The 22,372-nt window shown below is 46.3% G+C and overlaps 2 protein-coding genes across 2 annotated transcripts in view; both read left to right on the top strand.

The window, feature by feature from the left end:
* LOC131215292 (uncharacterized) overlaps nt 1–19,756 on the top strand; it is a 59,550-nt gene extending 39,794 nt beyond the window's left edge. The window contains exons 3-11 of the mRNA XM_058209680.1: nt 4,057–4,446; nt 4,531–5,203; nt 5,282–5,616; nt 7,258–8,142; nt 8,959–11,329; nt 14,043–14,144; nt 14,788–16,139; nt 17,030–17,218; nt 18,423–19,756. Of these exons, the coding sequence (XP_058065663.1) occupies nt 4,057–4,446; nt 4,531–5,203; nt 5,282–5,616; nt 7,258–8,142; nt 8,959–11,329; nt 14,043–14,144; nt 14,788–16,139; nt 17,030–17,218; nt 18,423–19,756 (7,631 nt within the window). The remainder of the gene's footprint in view (nt 1–4,056; nt 4,447–4,530; nt 5,204–5,281; nt 5,617–7,257; nt 8,143–8,958; nt 11,330–14,042; nt 14,145–14,787; nt 16,140–17,029; nt 17,219–18,422) is intronic.
* A 1,106-nt stretch (nt 19,757–20,862) lies between these two features.
* LOC131205507 (supervillin) overlaps nt 20,863–22,372 on the top strand; it is a 37,034-nt gene continuing 35,524 nt past the window's right edge. Inside the window, exons 1-2 of the mRNA XM_058197626.1 lie at nt 20,863–20,960; nt 21,716–22,274. Coding sequence (XP_058053609.1) covers nt 21,781–22,274 — 494 coding nt within the window. The 5' untranslated portion in view covers nt 20,863–20,960; nt 21,716–21,780. The remainder of the gene's footprint in view (nt 20,961–21,715; nt 22,275–22,372) is intronic.

The raw sequence follows: 22,372 nt of genomic DNA, 5'->3' as shown, positions 1-22,372 counted from the left end.
TCTTCTAAAGCACAAATTGGAAGTGATGTGAAGCATTTTATTATATTGGAATTGGTAAATATAAGTGGATTACAGTTTGTTATCCGTTTTATACCCTTTTCTGTTGGTTTTGTAGATTAACGATTCTTCTATTCTATTCGATTCTTCAGCTTCTATGCGAGGCTACCCGCAATAAGACAAACCTTTCAACAAGGCAATGGTCCTAAGCACAGGGATTTGTATATTACCAACGCATTTTGTTAATGCAGTGAAAATCTCTAATCGAGATCGAGATTGCGATAAACACTGTAGTAGCACCTGTCATTCACCTGCCACATTTCGACGGCCGAATGGTGTAGTTTCATTCACTACCGAACGCGCTTCAAGAACTGCGTTTAGTTGGTTGATGAACCTTCTCGCATGAGATAAAGATAGAATACTGACAGTAGGGACGAATAACAGTTGATGCGTGCTTATTTTGAATCAAACATCAGCCACAGTAGCCTGTTGAATTAGTTAAGGCTAACGTTGTTTCATTGCCTGGCGCATGGGACTGGTACAATCGGTAAGTCCACCATAAATCATGAGCCATTGCGATATTCACGCTTGCTGTAAGAAATGTTGGACTCGACCATCAAAATCTGAAGCCCCACGAATGCTTTTTCGGGAGGCCACATGGCACCAACAAACGGTGATCGGCTGGCATCGATCACACACCAGAGCGAGGATGAAAACGTTGCCAACAGAACGTGGCTTGTTTTTGATTTCCTTTTTCCTATTCGATCGGTTGTATTACGCCCGCGTCAAAAATAGGACTGATTAGCGTGTGAAGCTTTCGATGGTTGATGTTTTGAGTTCCTTGTGTCGTGTGTCGATCCTCGATATGCTTATGACTCGACAGCTGGTCATGCGCCGGTGATTACGTTTGCGTTTGGGAAGAGGTATGTAAACGAATGAGGAAGAACTAAATTATCTTTCAATATTTTGGGATTTTCCCTATAAATTCAACGCACGATTTCTAATACTTTAGTGTTAGTATCAATGCGTCAGCGGACCTTGCACTAATAAATTAAAGGATTACGTGCATTGCGAATTATACACTTGGGGCAATTGGTGTTCTAGGGCCAGCCAAATGCACAGAACTGCAATTTATTACTCGATGAGAATATTGAATGCTTTCCGATATTATGCCAAAATTATCCAAAAGATTGGCACAGAGCGCAAAATAAATACTACATCGCAACAGCCTATAAACCCGTTTTAAGTCACGAAAACAGGCCTGCATGCTGCGTGATACTCCCACCTGGTTGTCTGGTAACTTTTCATGTTTGGTTTTAGTTGTCTCTCGGCTACCTACCTACTCGAATGGAAAGATTTACATTGAGGATCTCCCACAAACACATAATGACGACAAGTGGTAACGACTCTCGGCGTTAACGTTTGCGTTAACGTTTGGGAGTCTCGTATTATCTCCGAATGTGCGATAGAATGTAGTTCCAACATGCTCAAAGTAATGCTAAGGTCAATGCCTTCCGTCATTCGCTATTGCCTCCCTGGAGAACTGGATTGTGGGCTTCGTTGGACGTAAGGAGTGTGCTTAATGTGTCTGATTTCATTGATTTTCCTTTTGTGTGGCTTCAGAGCCATCGAACGGTGCTAAGTAGTAATGAAATTTAGGATAATTTTAGGACCCGGCTTTAATTTCGTGTATTTACTAGGGTTTCCACGGGTGTTTCACGTTCCCCTAATTCACTACACAAAATTTGTTTCCTTTTTACGATTTTCCAATGCACTTGTTATCGAAAAATAATTAAGTTTCATTTACGTTAAAATGTCTGTTTTATTATCAGAATTTTATTGTGGAAGTATTACACGATATTGTTTTTATTACGTAGTTTGGTATCTAAATATATGTAGTATTTGTTTAATCACCGAAAATATTATTCTACGAAGTTACCCTCTTTGGTTTTCTATCTATCCCTGGCCCGATTTATCTATTATTATGAAGAACATGTTGTGTACACTTTTTACAAAAATACGAGGCCAAGCTATCCTGCATGAAAGGAGAAACCAAACCTCGGTTATGATTATGGTATCAGGAATAGGTCTAGAGTGAGCTTTTTGATTTGTTGCTCTGCTCTCTAGTTTGCGTGTTGATGGTGTCGATAGCGATGATATCTGACGAAACTCCGTCGCGTTTGGAATAACTGAAATGCAACATCAAATGGATGCATACTTCGATGTGAATATTGAATGAACATTAGGAACGCCGCCATTGAGAGGTGCTGCAAATACCTTAATGATGCTGCAAACAGAATGTAGTAATGCCAATATTTCTGGCGTAATTATGCATCAATAGCGTAGCGTTATTGATTACGGTAGTAATCATTGTAATCTAGAAACTGCGATCCATTCAAGTTATCCTAAATATGCTTAAACAAGTTTAGTATGCCAGATTGATTTTACCCATCCGTTATGTACGTTAAGTAAATAGAAAACAAGAAACAAAAAGAGTTCAGATATAGGTAGATGAGGTGCGCATAGCTTCGATATGGGACGTTACATTTACATTTGATAATAAATCATAAATTCGATAGCCTAATAAAAGGTTCACAACAGGATAATGGCTGGATACACAATATGAGTGTCCTAAAGCACACGAACCGTTTTTCAATTTCCGTTTTCTTTATGAAACCTGGCTGAATGTTTTCAACCAATTATCGAATGGAACATGCCCGACTGCAACCTGCTCGATTGCACCACCATTAAGTTCAACCTGCTCGCGTGGAGTCTCGAAGGTCATGGTAGAGTAGTCGATTCGAAAGATGGTTCCCAATAGGCCACATCGCCTTGGTAGGGCTACGACCCGGCAACGTCCTAGTCGATAGTTGCACCTCCTACGCGACAGGTCGTTCGAAACCAGTTGTCGCCGTCACCAGCACGACCGTTGGTAGACCGATTTATTATATCAACAGCCTCCAAAAGCCCAGTAAGCCAAGTATGCCAATGTTATAAAAAATATGACGTGCAAAAATCGTTCTGCTTCCGCTGCGTTTCACGTTTATTGACTTGCTCAAAAAGGATTTAGTCGATTTGCAAATTGCGTCGGGGGCTGTCAGACTCATTAGGCTCAATGTTATGCTAGAGGCAACGATAGATTGAGTTCGGCTGAGGATGAAGCCATGCGATCTCCAGCTGTCACGAAGAACAACATCCTTCGACACTGTTCAGACTTTCACTCAGTTCGTACAGTAAATCGTTGATGACACGCAAATTAGTGGCGTCCTCGTGATTCGCCGGCCGAAATCTAATTTCTTGCTTATATCTCGCTAGCAGCGCGTACAAACGAAGCAGTTCTTCCACCAAACTCATCAAAATCGCTTCCTCCGTTTCGTTGGAGTACTCAGTTGTTTCCATTTTCGCTTGCTTCGATTGATGTACACCTGTATCCTTTATTTCTCGCTGTTCGACGTTGTCCGGCTCCGTTTTGGGGTTTACTATGTGAAGAAACATGTAAACGCACCTCAGATACGAGAAAACAAAAGCAACTTCGTCCCCAAAATGGCCGTTGGAGTAGTTTTCTAGAAATTCGAGCGCCCATGTGATACAATCGGTCGAAAGTGTTGATAGATTTTTCTGGAGAGGATCAAAACATTGCCAGATAACGCCAAACGTATGATCCAGAGATTGCAGCCTGCTTTCCGGTCGATGCTCGTGCGGATCTGGACTCCACTCGTTAACGGACTTAAAAGAGTCCTCACTGGAACTTGTCGATGATTTAAAACTCATTTTTATGTGTTCAACTTGAAACAAAATCGAACCGAATTGAAACAAAAAACCTCTAACGCTAGCCCGGTAGTGAGGTAACTGGGATTTGAAACGTCAACCTGCTTTGCTAGTAGGCTTTGCTTAATGTCTAAGATGTAAGAATAATCCTTGATTTTAACATCCCAATCTCACGACACCGTCCGATGGCCAAAAAAATGTAGTCTCGTATATTTAACGATTAAACGATTTAACGAAAATTAAACGATTAAATCACTAATCACTGTTATGCCTTTCTTTACGGCTTCACAGAAAACAAACCGTTCGCGAATAGTGCAATCTTTGAGTTGGAAAAGAAGCTCTCATCAGTCACTGCCAAACTAAGCTGCCAACCGCAACCAGAAACTAGTTATCAACACTCACCATCGCTGCATCCTTCCCATTCAAATCGTCATAAACTTCCGCTGCCTCCGGCTTCTCATCACACTCCGCCATTAGTGAAACTGCAGCCAACGTTAACACCGCCCCAACGTCCTCGAGAGGAACCATTGCCGCTACCCCCAGTGGCGCCACCGAGCGAAAGTTCGAGCTTACAGGCCATCCTGCAAGTTATTCGGGCCGAGAAGCAACACGAACAGCAGCGCCACCAACAAAGAAAGGGTCAACATCGGGAGCAGCGGAGCACCAGCACCAAACATTGTGATCACTACATCGCTACTGCCCTCCTCGCCAGTGGGCGATTGACTAGTCCTGATCGCCCGCCGGGCTTTTACAATTGTTCTTCACCTCCGCAAACGCTACCTCCGCCCAAGTTCAGTGCCGTCAACTTCCGTCGCATCCAGCGTCACCCACCCGTGTCCTACCCGAAGCGGCCACTCGTGACACAGCGATCGCTCGGCTCGCCACCGTCGGTGAATCTCGGCTCGAGCTACTCGCCCTCTGGCACGGCAGGCAACTCGAACAGTGGCGTGCTTTCCGGAGCGCCGGCTATCTCAGGGGTCTACGAGCGACGCCGTGCTCCTCATCGACGGCATGAGAGCACCTTCCTGAAAACACGCTCCAAAACGATATCGGACTTCTTCGGGCCAGAATCGACCCCAGTCAGCCGACTGCTGAATATAATATGTCAAGAGAAAGAGGCGGAAAGGGTAGCGCACATTATGAACCAGCAGCAGCAAAGTTCGCGCCCGAATGTCGCTTCTGGCGCGTCTAGTCACGTCGTTACTCGAGGATCGCGGACAGTGAAGCCGGCCAAGACCGGTGCCCGTTCTGCGGTGAACAATTCCGGCTCCGACAGTGGCAGCGGAAGTGCTTCCTGCGCCCCAGTACTGGTTGATCCTGCCTACGCCGCCAAGGATATAGATAGGATTGCGAAATACAGAGCCGATAGACGTAAACCAATTTACTTAAGAAATATTGTCCATGAGAATGAAAATGAAAGACTGGAACCTAGCAAAAGGTATAACGATCGGTGATCTAGTGTGTCTCCCATCCATTGCTTGCCGATGTCTTAATTCGTTTTTATTTTTTCTTCCAGATCATCATCTAGAACACCGAACTCTCTTCCATCAAGTGCAATTTCTAGCAAAACGCAGCCATCGACGTTACCATTACCTTCGAAACCCACCACCAGCAATAGCAGCATCGTCAAACGTCCTCATACGACTGGCACCGCAACCACAGCAAGTAAAGTTCCTAGCGGTAGCAGCGGCCAAGCTAATCCGCCCACCAATGGCCACAGGGATCCAGCTGCCGGAGGTTCGAACCCGCAGTCTCCGGTGCACGGTCAGAATGTGGCCACCGTTTCAACGGCGCAACCGAGAACAATCCGAACCACCAGATCTTCCCGGTTGCGGGCCGCAGCCACTCACGGTACGTTGTTACAGAAGGTTTGCTTTGAAAGTGCGCATTTTGGAGGTTTTTATAGAAAGGATACTTTGCTTTTAATGTAACGGATTTTTTTTTGAATAAGCTATGTGTAGACCATTGTGTAAGACGCTCTTCTTACTTAGAATTCAGTTAGATGCTGTTCTACTTAACTTCATGTAGTCATGTACTTAATGTACGCTTTTCTTGTTGTGGCCTTCAAATTCCTGCAGCTTTGTCATTTAGCACTTTTTCGTTTGCCAATTATTTTCGATATTTCTATTCTTCATGATTACGTCCGGTTTTTCCATTTTGCTTCTATCGCCCTACCGCAGCAATCCCTATGAATCAAGCACCACGCGCTTAATGCAGCATTCATCTACTGGTTTATATTGTGTTAACCTAAACTATAATGCATGATAATGCTAACCGACAATCCCTATCGCTTCTCGGGCTGGGCTTTTCGCTAATCACAGAATACAGGCGGTATTTCATAACTCTTTTTTATCCTGATGGAGACTGGCTGATTTTAATATTGGTGGGCAGAGGCCAGTGACTGAAAAAGACATAGTATATTCAAAAATATGAGACTGTGTTTTGTAAATTAAGCTTTCTTTCTTTGGGTGTCTTAATAAGTATGTTGCAACGTACCAAACAATCCTGGACAGTACAATATGAAATCAGAAATTAAATTTGTAATTAGTAAACTTGAGCTTTCTTTTGGCTCCTTTTCCATTGTCCAGCAACCTAAAACCACCAAGCGGTCCTGGCCTAAGGATATATTCATTACAATCCTTTTCCATTTCATACTACATTTTTATGGATTCATTCGGTTTCAGTGCTATTGTAGCTACAATAGGAAATCAACTATTTTCTAACCGACCCATTTATTATAGTCTCTATTTGTTTTACTGGCTCTAATTGCATTTTTGATAACATCTTCCATCAAACACGATTATTGGCCCACAATTATTGACATTATTTTAATAATCGCTCAAATACGCCAACGAGTAAGGTTTTGATAGGAATAAAAGAAAGTGGTTTCCATTTATTTATTTTGTCGGTTTCACGATTTTGTACATAGCACACAAAAAAGCGGAGTAATGTTAATACCTATAATTCTATAATAGTTTTCCTATTTTTTCTATCCTCAATTATCCTCCTGTTTTTTTAAATTAATTTATATCAGAGTCCAACAAAACAAAACGAACACAGCAGTACACAAGCACTAACGTTTGTTCATTTTATTACTATTTCTTTTCTTTTATTTCCTTCACAAATTTGTGTGTAACACCTGTGACTGCTTCTTGTAATCGAATTCCCCGAACACCCGAACCGATGCCGATTACAACCAACCGCCCATCGTACATTCGAACGTTTCGAAAAACCCACGAAACCAACTGGTCAATCTTCTGTTCCCGCTACAAATTCGATCATCGTTGGACACCACATGAACATACGCTCACGCACACACAACACACAATATATGGAGCAATATTTGTTCTTTTTTGTTTTGTTCCGTGTTGTTTTCGCTTGCTTCGGTTTTAACTCTTCTCCTCGATTGTTTATACACAATTGGGGGAAATTGCTGTGATAAACATATCTTAAACCACAAACCGTTGAATAACCGTCGCTTTCACGGTGAAGCACCCGACAAGCCTACAGCGTCCAGTGGTTCTGCGGCAGCCGTCTTGTCAGCAACGGTGGCCACAGGTGGAAGCGACGAGCACCAGCGCAAGACCCAGCGAACATTATTGACCAGGACATCACCCAACGGTACGTTGGGAAAACATTCCACTGACAGTCCCGGCAGAAAAGCACCAATCCCAACCAACACTGGAATGAGGGCGAACAAGTTGTTACCATTGGCTTCGAAGCGAGAACCGCAGGAAACTAGCAGGTTAAGGAAGACGCCAACGGCAGCAGGAGTAGTGTCCACGGGAAATGCCAGTTCGAGCGGAGATAATGAAGTAAAGCGTTTGGTACCGTCGATCGCTGTGAATATGAAACAGAGACTGAAGACAACCTCCGAAACGATCAAGGGTGTTGAACGGTCAATCGTGAAGCCGGTTGCCGGTCCGGCAAGTGTGGCCAAACCTAAAAGCCAGAAAGGTGCCGCCGTTACAGCAACCCTTGAAATCACCTCCAAGCAAGTGGGGGATCTCGCTCCCGTGCAAGACCGCAAACATGCGAAGGATTCGAAGTATCGACGGTTGACTTTTTTAGAACAGCCCACGGCCGCGTTGGCAAGTCGACCCGATAACCCAACAACTGAACCGAGTACTAACGAAGCTATCGACTGTAATGATTCGAGTTTTGCGGGCGGTACGCCGCGAATGAGAACATCCACGTTGAAACGGTCACACGCTGTGCGACCGGAAGTGATCGCCCTACCAAGGGATGTGAACGGGCTGAGCCCGGTAAAGAGCATCGCTTATAGAAAGGGGGTGTCTCCCGAGAAAGACAAGTCGTCCAAACGAAAATCTTTTCTCAACCGCTCGCAAACCGAAGAGTCGGCCAACGCAGCTGCAAGTAAGTTTCTTCCTATCGTTCTTTCACCGTCCAGCGTAACCGTAGAGGTTTAGACCTTCGGGCGTTTGTGTGTATGTGGTGGCATCCCCCGTTTCCGAGGCTCCAACTGTAAATTAAATCTTCTAGCAGTTATGATAATAATGTAGAGTTCGTGCGGAGAAAAAGTAAAAATCCCGGATCCGGTTTATGCGGTCACATTCTAATCGGTAAATCACCAAAAGGAAACTCCTTTCGTCGCGAGCTATGACTTTCGGATGAACCAAATTTATTTGTTGTTTTATTTTTTATTGTTCGAAACTAATCCGTACTTCCTAACATTTTTGGCATGAAAATTAAAAAATCACCCCTACTTCAGCCATTGCCTTTTTCATTCATTTTCTTCTCAGTGGTAATGTTCTTCCCATGTTCTTAATGTTTTATTTCTGCTCTTTTCAATAGTTATTTTCTAACGCCGATTTAATTTTTCATTAAATTTTATGTTTCTGCATTACGTTAGTTAGTTTAATTTCGAAGCTTTCGATCGTAGTAGATATTTGTATGCTCATCTTGTCTTCTTGCTGACTTCTTGCAACATAACAAATTTATTTATTCTTTTACAATGTTATGCAGTATTTTAACTTAAAGCCTTCATTATTTTAGGAGCCATGGTGAATACTGCCGCTGCAAATCGCTCTCAACATCGTGTGAAGTTACTCCGAAGCAGCCCGGACACACACTCATCGAGCAATCGTTCATCTCCCGTAAAATCGTCATCATCGGTGGGAGATAAGTCACCTACCGCCTCTCCGAAACCTGCGTGTTCATCGAACAATGTAGTAAGCCCAAAACTGTCACCACCGGAAGCGCCAAGCAAGCAGCACTATGGCTCATCATCTGCGGGATCATCACCCGTTCGGATTTGTTCGCGGCTTTCCACGTGTGGCGGATTATCAAACAATCCGCATGCCGTTAGTAAGTCGCGAAGTCCTCCACTGGCCTATCATATGGAACAGGCGCGCCGACAGCTGATTACCTCGCCACCAAGGTTGAAACGACCTGCTGCCCGAATTGATTCGGAATTGCTGGCTGCGGCGGTGGATGATCCGATGCCACTTTTAAACGATAGTCTAGATAGCGAACAATCAATAGCCAGTAGTTGCTGTGGGCAGCCGACAGAGAAAGCACCGGTAGCCGCTGAGGGCCGAAAAGAGGACGTAGAGAAAACAAGCGATGGTTTGGAGCTCCCGGCCAGTGGCGCTGCACAGTCCGTACTAGCGTTCGATGAGCCAGATGAGATATCCGAGGAGCAGTCGTCCTCGATCGGTCAATATTCTAAATTTAGTCAAATTCTAAAGTCTCCAACACTAGAGGTAGCCGCTGTAACATTGCAATCCGAATCGATCGTCATTGTGGGAGTTCATAGGAGTGTCGAGGATCTACAGGCAGTGGAAGAAGAGGAGCAAATGATTGCAACGTTTGAAGTGCCGCCGGTTGTGGGAAAGGAAAGTGTTCAATCTCGAATTACACTGGCGGAAGAAATGGAGGCCGGTCCTTCAGGATTGTGTTCCGCGAGATCGAATACATGCGAAAGAATCGACGACAATGATGACGATGAAGATGATGATGATGAGACTGACGTCATAAAAGCGGAAAAAGACATAGGTCCAACACGTGGGTATATTGCTGTGGTCGATGCGTCCTTACGCCCCGCAAACCGTATCCTGTTCGATGATCAGTTCAACGACGAGTTTGTCGTCATTGAAAACAATCCCAAAAGTCAGCTGATTCATTCGCTGGACGAAGAGGATATTATAGTGCTGCGCGATCATGACGAGGACTACACGAGCGCTCCTCCGAGCCGCCCTTCAAGCGGCGAGTATCTCGAAGGTGAGAAAAAGCTACTCAAAATGAGCTCCGTGGAGCATTTCGAGCGGAAGAGTCTTTCGCCTCAGCGCAGCAAGCAAAGCACGTCGCCGATCTTTCGTGCCAAAAGCATGGACGAAGGCAGCAGTGGTAATCTTGGTATTGGCAATGGTCAGACGTCCGCAGTCACCGTGTCTGGAACCACCTCTAATCACATCGTCTCGATACTGAAGCGTAAAACCGTCGAATCGACTGTCAGCTCTACCTCGAGCAATGCATCGCCCGTCACCTTCTCACCGAGTGTTGTCGACACGCCAATCCGATCGAACCGCAAGCAGGGTATACTGAAGAAGCGCTGCTCGCTGGACGAGAGCCGTTACAGTCGTAGCCACTCACCGGACGATCGGTCCATATTGGTGCGCCATACGCGACGGAATAGTTTTGAAGATGGTGCCGCCAGCGGTAGCAGCACTGCTGGCCACCATCAGCAGCAGCACGGCATTTTGAAGCAGAAAAGCTACGAATCTAGAGAAGATGTATCGGGTAGTGGAAGTGGTGGCACTGCCAGTCGAAATTCCACGATCAACGGTGTGGCCAGCAACGGAAGTGGCACTGGTTGTGGGAGCAGTGTTTCTCACGGCATTTTGAAGAAGAAAAATGACAGCTCGTCGACGTCCACACCAAGCGAGCATCCAAAGCACGTGTCGATCTCCCAGGCCGTGATACTAGCGGCGGCAGAAATCTGTCAGGATATGCTGCTGGTTGATGATGACGCGGACCTAGGCGGTAGCGGTGGTTACGACATCAAGCCCATCCTGAAGTCGGATCATCAGGCTCCGATGGCGCCGAAACCGATACTGAAGAAAAAATACTCCTCGGAGAGCGAAGAGATCCGGCCGATTCTAAAGAGTTCTAGGAAGAGCAGCCGCGAAGAAAACTCCGACTCGGAAGAGATAAAACGATCGATACTAAAGACTGATTCTCCGGCCAAGCGACGCTCGTGCTATGTGGAACAATCGGCGGCTGCTGACCTTATGGTAAGCAGCATGGGTAGCAGCATAAGTTCCGATTCCGCGCCATCGGCGGGAAGTTTGTCGCACACTCGATCGCTTGAGTTACCGGATGCAGTATCGAGCACAGCTGTCGTACCACAAGTGACAAACATCGAAAAACCGATCATCTCCGTAGCTGAGCGGATCATGAATATGGAGAAATTTTTATCTGGTGCCAGTAGTAGCAGCCACAGCAGTCACCTTTCTTCAAGGCAGCAGATCCCATCGGCCCTAACCAGGAGAGAGTCGTTCCGATATAAAACGCAACCGGTCACATCCATCGAAATCAACAGGTAGGTGGCGTGAGGTCGAAGAAATCGGATTATAGTTCCACGTTTTACCGGACAAACAACCAATCGTGTAAAAGACAGCATGCAATTAGAAACCGATCAACAGATGGCGCTGCGATGGCACATTCATCCAAGACACGAACCAGTTCGGAATGCATTGGCGGTTTTTACATGCGCACGAATGCAACACGTGCCTCAGTATTTGATCTTCGCTAAATTGGCCTGCGTTGCGAAAACAGAGAGAGGGAGATAAACTTTTTGCCAGAGATTAGCCATTGTTGGCTTTCCTGCGTTAAGTATTATTATCGATTGCACTTAAGTATTATTGAGAAGCGGCTGCCGCTGGTTGGACTATCATCCGGGGACTATATTAAACATCGTAACTCATATGTTTAAGCTAAAATCGACTTAGCCTCCAACGATACATTCAGTTCCTGGAAAGCGAAACTGACGTGAATTCGTTCCGCTCGGTTGTAATCCTGCTCCGATGTTTTTGTGCTCTTCCGCACTTCCAGAACGTGCACCGCCCAACTTCTCGCGCATCGACACAGATTCTATTTCTGTTGCCCCAAAAGCGGTTGTTGCAGTTTATTTTTGGACGACCGGCACTTTCGTGCTGTGTGTATATGTGTGTGTGAACTTTGACTGTGCTTTAGTTTGCTTCACGTTCCTGCACGCCCCAAAACGTTGTAAATCGCGGGCTGGTGGTGATGGTCGTGATGAAGGTGTAAAACCGTAGCCGAACAGTAGTTTCCCGATTGCACTGAGCTGCTGTTCGAAGACAAAAAAATATTCCCTTCGACAAACTTTCGGCTACTTTCGGATTATATTTTTGGAACACTACTGTCTTTGGATGACGGCTAGACTATAAAGTAGCGGTTCAGGTTACTCTCAAGAGGATTTTTTGGAATGTATTTACTGAAAGTGTTCTCTTCGCGGTTCTTTCTCCCTTATAGGTTTTTTAATGCAACTAAGACAGGATCACAGAGAAATGAGTGAAATTAGCAAGCGAAGACGGAAAACTGAAATGGCAGAGAAGCTGCCAAAATTGATTTCTTTGGCCAATCGTCTGTTTCTCTCTCTCTCGCGTGCGTTTTTTCCCTTTCTCTCGTTGCACTTTCTTTTACAGTGCAACAAAATGCATAACCACAAATGCACGCTGTGGTGGCCACCCGTAGATCGAATAGCGTTTGATGGGTTGAAGCAGTAACGCGGTGACCCTCGTGCGTGCTGCGTTTCCGTGCGACAGAGATTTTGTTACCGAAACGTTTATTTTCCTAACAAACGTGTGCGCGGCTACGTGCGGGGATCTCCCACCAGCAGCCTGGATAGAATTTGTGCCGTGTTTCCATCACTTCCATCCATAATCGATCGATCGGAGCTCGAAATGTCGAACACGGGTTTCGAGTACGTGCCTGGTTTTGTTTCTTGCAACGATCTTGCCACTCGTAACCTTCTCCCAGAATAACCAAATGGAATTACCTTCGATCCAATGTCGGTAGTATGGCGACACGCTGTTCTTGTGATCGATTCTCGTCCACCACCCTAGACCTAGTCAAAGTGCTAGGCACCGTGTTTTGGGGGTGTTCTTCTTGGCGCTGGTGTTGTGATTGCGTGAAAACAGAATTTTCTTGCAACCACCACCGCGATCAGGGCGTGTAGGCGATTCTATTTAGTGCGTCACTAACACTAAATCAGTATCTCAACGATGCGATGGCGATGAGAATGATGTGCCGTCAAAACAACTTACGACACACTTTCGCCGATTAGTTAGAGACCAGAGCCTGTGCCCGTGCCCGTGTGTGATTCGCTATCCTATGAAAAAAATGTCGCTCAGCACGTGCAGGAGAGCTTCTTTTCGGTTGGCTGTTCGTGTCAATTCGAGTTATGTGACCCCTTTTCAAGAGTTCGCTACGCTTAAACGGAGACCATCAAAGGTCATTTTACAATCCCAACCTTGCAGGCATCCCATTAAGCACGTGTCTGATTGTGATGGCCACTAAGCTACCAAACTTTGCACTCGAACAGCGTGTGAGGTCAATGTTTATTTAAAACGCGGCACAACACCACGCGCAACCATTACCATTTATTAATGGGGATTCATTTTCCAAACGAAGTGACCTTGATTTTGCGATAGAACAAAGTCGGTGCACGCGAAAGCCCCTCTACTCCTGGGGAAGTAGTACTGACCTTGGGAGTTCCTTGGCCGGGTGCGAATGAACTCCCATGAAAGATGGCGGGCGGATGCTGTTGACCCGAGTAAACAACACACTGCTCCGACCGACACGATTTTACCGTTTTTGAAAGATTCTTACACGGGGAATGACAAGCGCCTCGCGAGTGAGTCGGAAAGTGTGCCGTGCGTACATTACATGGAACGTACGGTGTGAATCGCCGTGTCACAGAGAGTGGGTCCTTGTGCGGGGAAATCCACTAAACAGGCAGCTGTTGGGCTGGGCCAGGGTTCAGCGCAGTTCTACGGCGCATGTGTCTTTTCGCCACAGCTCTCCTCCCGCCTTCATTGTCTGTCGGTTGTTTTTATTGGTCTCGAAAATGTCTGTTCTGCGCACGCTTAGTTCCCTCTGCGCAGCACCATCACCTACAGTTGTGTGCGTTTGTTTTTCTCGCCCGCGATACCACCCAAGATTAGAAGCGTGTAAAATGGTTAGGTTCAAAGCGGTGCGTCATTGAAACGTCTCTATTGATCCCTCGGCAGAAACAGCACAAGCAGTGTTTCTATATCCGTGCCGGCGAACGGAATCGCCGTATTCTGTGACGCTCGTAGTGCACCTCGTAACATCGACGATCTGTTTTGTCGGTATGTTCTGCTCTCCCCTCGTTGAACACTTCTGCTTTTAATTCATCAACAGCAAACGCGTTTCGCTTGCAGAACACGTGGTTATCGGGTTTTCTACCGTTCTATTTCTTGTTTTTTCGGTTACCGTGGGAAGTTTTACTGAACTCTTCAGAGTCGTCTGTGTAGTAAAGTGTAAAGTTTTCCTACAACAAGAACAGTTGTGGAAACAAAATCGTGTTGTTCGTGCGTTCATTAATTGGACTTTCAGCCCTCCCAAATGAGTTGATCATCGCCGATCCCCTTTTGTAACCTTTCTAGTGTGTCCAGTGTGTCTTGTGTGTTCTTCTTGCTGTGTGTGTGTGTGTGTGTGTCTGATGTGCCAGATTTTTCCTTTCAAGTTCGCTCCGCTGTGCCGTAAGCCGCTCGTCACTAGTAGAATAGTATCCTTATCATCATCCAAAATTAGATCGAATTGAGGTTTGCGAGTTATAGCTCATATCTCTGTCGTGCGTTTCCTGTTCTCGGTTTGCGAGTGCAAAAAGTTGATTATTTATCCGTTTGTGCGTGTTGTGTCGTGTGCGTGTGATCTGAATTGCTCGATTTTTTTTCTTTTTTCTGCCTTTTTCCTCTTTCTGCAACGCTCGCGAACCCACTTTAACAACAGTGTCCAGCAACAGCAGCAACAGCAGACACATTTGGCGGAAGTTACATGCCAATCGGACCGTGGAGAACCGGCAGAATCGAGCAGCGGTGGACTTGTTGATGGTGGTGACAGCAATGCCGAACATGCAGTCGAAAACTCCGATCCGAAGGAAGCTAACGAACGCTGCGCGGCATTTGCCGCTGGTGGTAGCTCTGTAGTGAAATTTTCCGACGACAACGACGACGAAAAGGTACACGAAATCGCGGCAATTGCCAAGGATTTCAGCAGCACTACTACCAACAACGGTGGTGATGCTGGTCGAGGGTTGCTGCAAGAAGTGACCGAGAAACCGGAGTTACCGATTCAATCGGACCGAAGCCTTGCACCCGAGCATAGCTGCTTGCGCAGCTCGTTGGAGTTGCTTATCCAGCGTGCGAACTCTGTTGATCGTGGTACCGGAAATACTGGTGCCAAATCAGCAGCGGACGGCCCGTCGGCTCCATTCGGGGACCCCAAACCGAGCTCGTCTTTCGAACTCCACTCGCCGACGCTGGTGACCACCGAATCAAACTCCCATTCGATCATCAGTGGCGAATTTAACTTGGCCTCACTCAGTTCCGATTCGGGTGTGCAGCTGGGTGGAATCCGTGGTGCTACGGAGGAACTATCCGGTACGACCGACTACGTGTCGTCGGTGAAGACGAGCGATAGTGAAAAATCACCGTCAAAGAAAACGATCGACGAAGATCTGAACGACGTGCTCGGGAACGACGACCCGGACGACGATCAGTTGTTGATGGTCCAAGTTGCACAGCAAAATCCCCCCGATTCGGACGACGACCTACGCCCGGTGCGAGCAAGCGGTCGATCCGTGCGTCGGCAATCGGCCGGAGGAGCCGTGCTGCTTTCGCCAACGTCTTCGTGTTCCTCGCACAATCACTTTCAGCGACGACCTTCCAGCAGCAGCAGCAGCTCCAGTAGCAGCGAAGGTGGCACTGGTACCGGTGGCGTTGGTGATATTGCGGGACCGGCTAGTGGCTGTCTTCGAGCCCACCGAGGTTCACCCCGAGGCTCCACATCGTCCGCCTCGAACAGTGATAGTAGCAGCGATCTCAGTGATCGAGAGTCAGCGGCGGTTTCGAGAACCCGTGAAGGTGAAAGCGCAATGTTTGGCGGTTGTGTAGGGTTTGGCCGCAGCGGAGGCAGTTGTGGTGGTGGTGGTGGTGGTAGCGGCGACGATAGCACTGACAAGGGATTCCTGCGACGATCCAACAGTGTCCGCGCGAAGGCTTCCATGTTTGCGCAGCTGGAGAGCAAGCTGAAGGAGAACGAAAACCCTCTCGGGCGACCGAACGTTCTACGACCGAGACGAGGTAAGTAACAGAATGCTTGGACGAAACGATCAGAACCTGTACGAGAGGTTGGAACATTTGACCCTTGAGAGGGTGGCACATTTGGGTGTCAGATGGAGACGCCTGGTTGGCTTCCGGCCCCTGGCGCATATTTTTCCATCACTCCCTGTGTTAAACTATTTGGGAGTGGTTTGAGAAGATCAGAAACTGCACACAGTACAGCAAACCAGTGAACTTCATAAATGCATGACGCGATGGTAAAGTGATGATGTTGAGCGAAACGCGCGTGAGTATTTTAAAGTGTTTATTTTTATCCTTTGACTCTTAGCCGGTTTGAGCTGACTGGCCAGTGGGGCGTTTATATGCTGTGTGGTGCTATCGTCATGATGCGTAAGAGAGTCACCCATTACGGCTCATGAATATCATCATCGTCGCCATCTGTAGAAAGCGAAAAGTATTTCCGCGATCGCCCATCAAAATGGTGCCGCCGCTAGTCAGTGGGCACGAAAATGCATGTTATCCATCCACTGCTTCAGCGAGTTCCGCGTGTGTAAAAATAGCTTCATTCTCATGCTCATGCGAGCGTTAGTTTGCGTGCTAAAATCGGGCTGAGAACCATGTTTGGACATGGCGGCGAAGGATTTGCGATGTTTTCGTTGCTTTGTGATGGTTTGATCTTCGACTCAAAAGTATGAAGCACATACTCGTTTCAAGCACTGCCACCCTTTCTGACTCGTTCATTGATCCGTGATACGGAAGTGCATTTGGATTGTGACATTGTGTGACCGAAATGATAAATTCCAACATGTACGGCTTGATTCCCAAAATTTACAGACCATTTTTTCCTAAATCAATCTAATTTTCCACACGAAAAATGTTCCTAATTTGTTGTTATCATGTCTTCACTTTAGCTCCACAATTCACAACACAGACGATCTCGCCAACCGACGTCGAACGAAGCAATAACGCTATCAACAGTGGCCTGAGCTTTGCGCAGCGTCCGTCTACAACAGCTCCTCCATCGATCACCAACACCATCATGCACACCAACGTTTTATCGAACAACAACATCGTTTCGGATGACTCGGGCACTGAGTTTGGTAAGCGAATCGACCGCTTGTCTTTCCCCTCTGTGCCTCCTTAAGTGTGCTTCGAAACATTGAAGCTTGTGTTTTAAAACCATCGACTTGACGATTTGTTTGAAAATCAATGACTTGACTTGAAAATCTTGACGAAGTAGTTTGAAAATCAATTCCATTGGTTTACAACAAAGAACCCAGAAAAGATGATTTACCAACGTACGGTATATGTTGCGTTAATTTCAATTGATTTCTAATCCAGTTTTGCATGAAGCATGTGCGAACCCTTTTTTTGTCGTGTGCTAAGTGATGCTTCGCAATAGTTATTTTTTAACCAAATGTTTATCGTTATCATTCTGTAACATTTGTTTCATGCTCTAAAACATGCTCTAAAATGTTATATACAGACACATTCTTTAATTCATTCATGTTTTAAAAACGAATCTTAGATGGGCTGCGTGCTGTGTGCAACAAACGCATTGTTCCGTTGTACACTACATTTTTTTCTGTCTTATTTGAAAATATAAGCACAGAAAACTTCAAGGATCACACGGAAAGGTTGCGTCCTAGTTTGCAAAGTGTATTATACGGTGAACAAAGACTGCCACAGGTGTCCCCCGTTAATGATTGCAAAAATACCAACCATTAATCAGGTTACGCCTGAGTAGGTTCCAAAAGAAAACAAACATGGCCATTTATCACGATCGTTTGCGACATGCGAAGCATCCGACTCGTATCGTTTACCAGTATTAGTAAATTGCTCAGTATGGCGATGCGTTTGGTTTTCGCAACAAAGACCCATCAAAGAAATCATTTACGCAGCGAAGCCAAAACCCGGACGAGTTCGTCGTTTTGGCCAGAGTGTTAGCAACCATTATGTTTCATTATAAGCGATTTATTTTCTTTCGTTTTTTTTCTTTCTCTTCCTTCTTCCATTACTCTGTTACTTTCTTTTTCTTTCTTTTCTATTCATGCCCAATTTTGTACATCAAATTCTCACAAAACACATATGCACACAAACACATTCTCCACGTTACCTTGTAAAATCAACCAAACGGGGTGTCGTGTTTGGTACTCCACTCGCCTGTTTCGATACTCGATTTACAAATGTCCTGTTCCTTTGGAGGGAATCTTGTAAATCAATGTGGGAAATTCGGTGGGATGATCCGGTTGGATGTCTCGGCATTTATCTGCGATTGTTTGTGCGCTGCTTGCTAACTTGTAGATCCCTCGACACTCAAGGTATCGAAGAAGGTCAAACTGTTCTCCGGCGGGTGTCTCGCCGTCCGCAGTGAAGAGCATTCCGAAGCGATGCATCGGCTAACAGTGATACAGAACGGTCAAAATGATAGCAACTGCTCCCCGGTCACAAGCCTGAGAAGAAAGAAAATTTGGTCGAAGGTGCGAAACATTGGAAGGGTGGTAACGCCCAAGTTTCTCAACGATAACAATAACAACATATCCGTGCAACAGCAGCAGGAACTCCAACAGCAGGCGAACAAAAATGGAGAGGTCGTAACCGATTCAGATGGTGATACAGAGCTCGCGCATATCATCCTTCCGAAGGTGGACAGCATCCGGCGAAAGTTTATGTGTGCTCAGTCTACACCAAAGTTTCTCAACAGTACAACTGTCGATAGCTGTTGTCCCAAAGAACAATCGCTGGTGGTGGGTCCTCACCAGCAACTCAACAATGGCGACGGTAGTAGTAGCGAATCGAACGTGGACTCGGGCAAGGAAAACAATTACGACTGTGGCATGGAGAACACGAACGGGTTTTCAAACAGATCCACCCATCAGCAGCAGCAGCAGCAGCAGGGTGCGGTACTAGCCATGAAGCGCAACTTTTTGAACGCTTCGAATCGCGCGAAATCTCTGTACCAGAAGGATGTTTCGGCCGAACTAGACGGTGTGGTTGTAAAGGGAAAAGTGTCGCAAATGGCGAACCAATGGAATCAAGTGCGTAGCATATCGCTGGACGTATCGTCCATTACGAAACTGCCTGGGGCAAACTTCGATACACCATCGTCACCGCTACCCAACGATAGCGTTGGCAAGCGGCAACGTGCATCAATGCATGATGAGCATCAATCGTTCCACGACTCCTCGCTGGATCGAAGCGTCTCGCACAGTAACCACTCGGCTACGCTCTTCACACGAAGCTTCTCGCGATCGAACGGTGCATCCAAGTTTGCACTAATCGAAGATCGATTTGCCAAGTATTTCGGAATGGAAAACAACGGGCAGAATGGTACGTCGCACAATGCAGGATACGCGTCGTCGAAGCTGAGGCGCAATGGTTCGGTTCGAGAAAAGAGTGCCGTTGACGGTGGCTTTAATGCGCCAAGGCATCGGAGCCTGTCGATGCCAAAAGAGTCTCTGATGTTGCAGCAAAAACTAGACCCGATTATCACGGCGATCGCTTCGAACGACGAACCGATTGGCGATGGAAACCGCGGCTCTGTCCATTTCGTAAATAACTTTGATGAGCTGAATATTACCGCCGAAAAACTGTCGACAGCCGACGTAGAGTTTGATAAGCTGTTTAAAGGTGTGTAGCAGGGTAGCTAAAGCTAGCATCTCTTAGGTACGCCAGTTATCGCTAATGAAAATTCGAAGAGCATCGCCATCCAACGCGCGACCATCGAGTAGCAAAATATGGTTGGTCCATTCCATGTAAATAAAATCGGCGACCTCTAGCGGTCGGTGACGGAGACGTGTCAATTGCATGCAGGTTGCGGTCGTACATGTTGCGTGCAAGACCGTTCAAATGCAATCCTTTTTTTTCTTTTGTATTGTAGAGCCTTTGAGCTGTAATCGCCTAACATTCGGCTCTAAACTGCAATCCTATTTTCGAGTGCACAGCACGGAGTTTTCGTCCGTTGCATTGATGGTCAAATATCTATCAATTTTATACTCAATCTACACATCGTTGTTTGATACGATTTTCTATTTATCGTATAAAGTAAGATTCGAAACTATTCAAAGCCAGTCGAAGCGGGTGTCGATCAAGCAGATAAGCCCGTCCAGCGTTCAAACAGGCATTTTCTTACTGGTTTAGTCCGTGATTGGATGGTCGGCGCCACTACGTTTCTAATTTATAACATCGAAAATTAACGCTCTTTTCTGATATTTTCTTTTCTACTCCAGAGTCATTGGATGATTACGATGACAGTATAGGAATAGGAAATGGGCGTCTTTGTTGAACGTGTTTAAGTTAAAATTTAGCAAATAGTGAAGAATGTGCAATTTTAAAAACGAAACCATAATTAAATATTGATTTTGCCACAAGTTAAGACGGTGCTTCAAAGCGGCGCCGCTTACGGATCTCATTATGCATTCCAAGAAAGTAGGACACCTAGAAGTCCAACAACGGGAAATAGTTGTCAGAATTGGGAGTGTTTCTAACGAATATTGTTTTTGAAAGATTGATGCTAGTTTTTGTTACGGTGTACGTCGCGTTTTGTGATCGATTTTTTGTGAGTTATGTGCGCGACCGTGCCCTGTCTTGCGGACTGCTTCCGCTGGCACCTCCGCACGGCTGTTTCCTTTTCTCTCTCTCCCGCTCTGTGTTTGACACGCAAACTGTACACGCCCGAGATTTCCTCACACGCCTCACGCAAACCGAAACCCCTTCCGAGCTCCTTCTTCATCAACAAAATGTATACTGCTAATGCTTCCTGTCCACGCAAAGTAATAAAACACATCAACGAAAAGCTGTCCGTTCCCGGTTCGTAAAGAACAGCCCGAGAATTTGCCGTTGGTACGTTGGAATTATATTTTCTATTTCTCTGTTGCCCTGTGTTTCGTTTCACCTTTTTAACTGGGCTGTGAACGGTTATCGTAGGCTTGGGTTTTCCACTTCCTGTCGTGTGTCGTCCGTAGTCGCCGGGTGCTCAAGTGCGGCTTGTGGTTGGTGGAGGTTGGGCGGAGTGGAGATATTCGCGAATCTAACGGGTGTCGGAATTATGGAAGCAAGGGCCGAAACGGAAACGAGGATCACTGGTTGTCCATTGAATGGTATATGTACAGGGCTGTGACCGATCTTCGATCGTGTCACTGTTTTTTTTGCATTAAAATCAACATAATGTTCGTTGCAGCCTTTTAACTCAAAGCACACTCATGTTATACCCATACGCTTTCGCTTTCAGTCTAGTCCTTTCGGCTTCTGCGTAAACCGATGCGTTTCCATGTGTGTGCGTGTGTTTGTGTGAATATGTGTGCGCTTGATTAATCCCCGTTTGTTGCCCTGTTGCGGTGTCTCTCTGCGAGACGTAACTGCCAAAGACTATCATCGTGTGCTAATCATCGTGTGCTTGGTATCGTGTGTCCTTCTGTTATCTCTTATCTACTAATCATCGTATGGCAATGCTGACGAATCATCCGATGCTACGCAATGTCGGTGAAATCTAACAATCTAGTTTAGGTGCCCTCAAGGATGGTTGTTGATGGAAAGTACTACATTTTCCCTTTTCTTTTCCTCTTCGTTTTTCGACTTCGAACGTTGCTGCAACACAGAACAAACGAGTCCTCGCAAACCACCGACGGCGTACCTTCCGCCGAACGCGCAAAAGCTTCCGTTCATGGCGGAGCTGCAGTCCAAGGGCATTCTGAAGTCGAAATCGGGCTGCGTTGGACTGTTTCCCGCCGATCTCAACTCGGAACTAAAGTCGCGCCTGAAGAAGTCTACCCACTCTGCCGTGAGCAATCTTAAGAAATCGACCACCGTTTCTAGTATCGACGGGAGCTCGCTGCTGTGTCCAACACCGGGAGCCAACGTTTCCTCATCCGAATCCGAGGACGATGATGACGGGGTGGCACCAGGGAAGAACCTAGCGAAAATGCTGCGTAACGTTTCGAACACGGCGGTCAACACTGCCGGTGCTGGCAGTGGCGGCACGATCATCCCACCTTCCTACATACCCCTGCCGATAGGCAGTGGTGTCAGCAGCAGTCCTTTCCATCGGCCTCCAGTCACTGGCGAAGCAGAGGGGGTTCCCACTGGCGGTGGTTTTAGTCGAGAGTATTCGATCAACAAAAACCCTGCCGTTGCAAGGCGTCGTCGACAAAATGAAGGGTAAGTGATGCTTGTTATCCATTATCCTTCTAAGACATTGGAGAATTTCTCAAAGGCTATCGTATTGGAGTCGTGCCTGTAATAGTTCGTAATCTTCA

This window comes from Anopheles bellator, chromosome 1, assembly GCF_943735745.2.
Source record: "Anopheles bellator chromosome 1, idAnoBellAS_SP24_06.2, whole genome shotgun sequence".
Classification (NCBI taxonomy): Eukaryota; Metazoa; Arthropoda; class Insecta; order Diptera; family Culicidae; genus Anopheles; species Anopheles bellator.
This window is presented reverse-complemented; position numbering and strand designations above follow the sequence as displayed.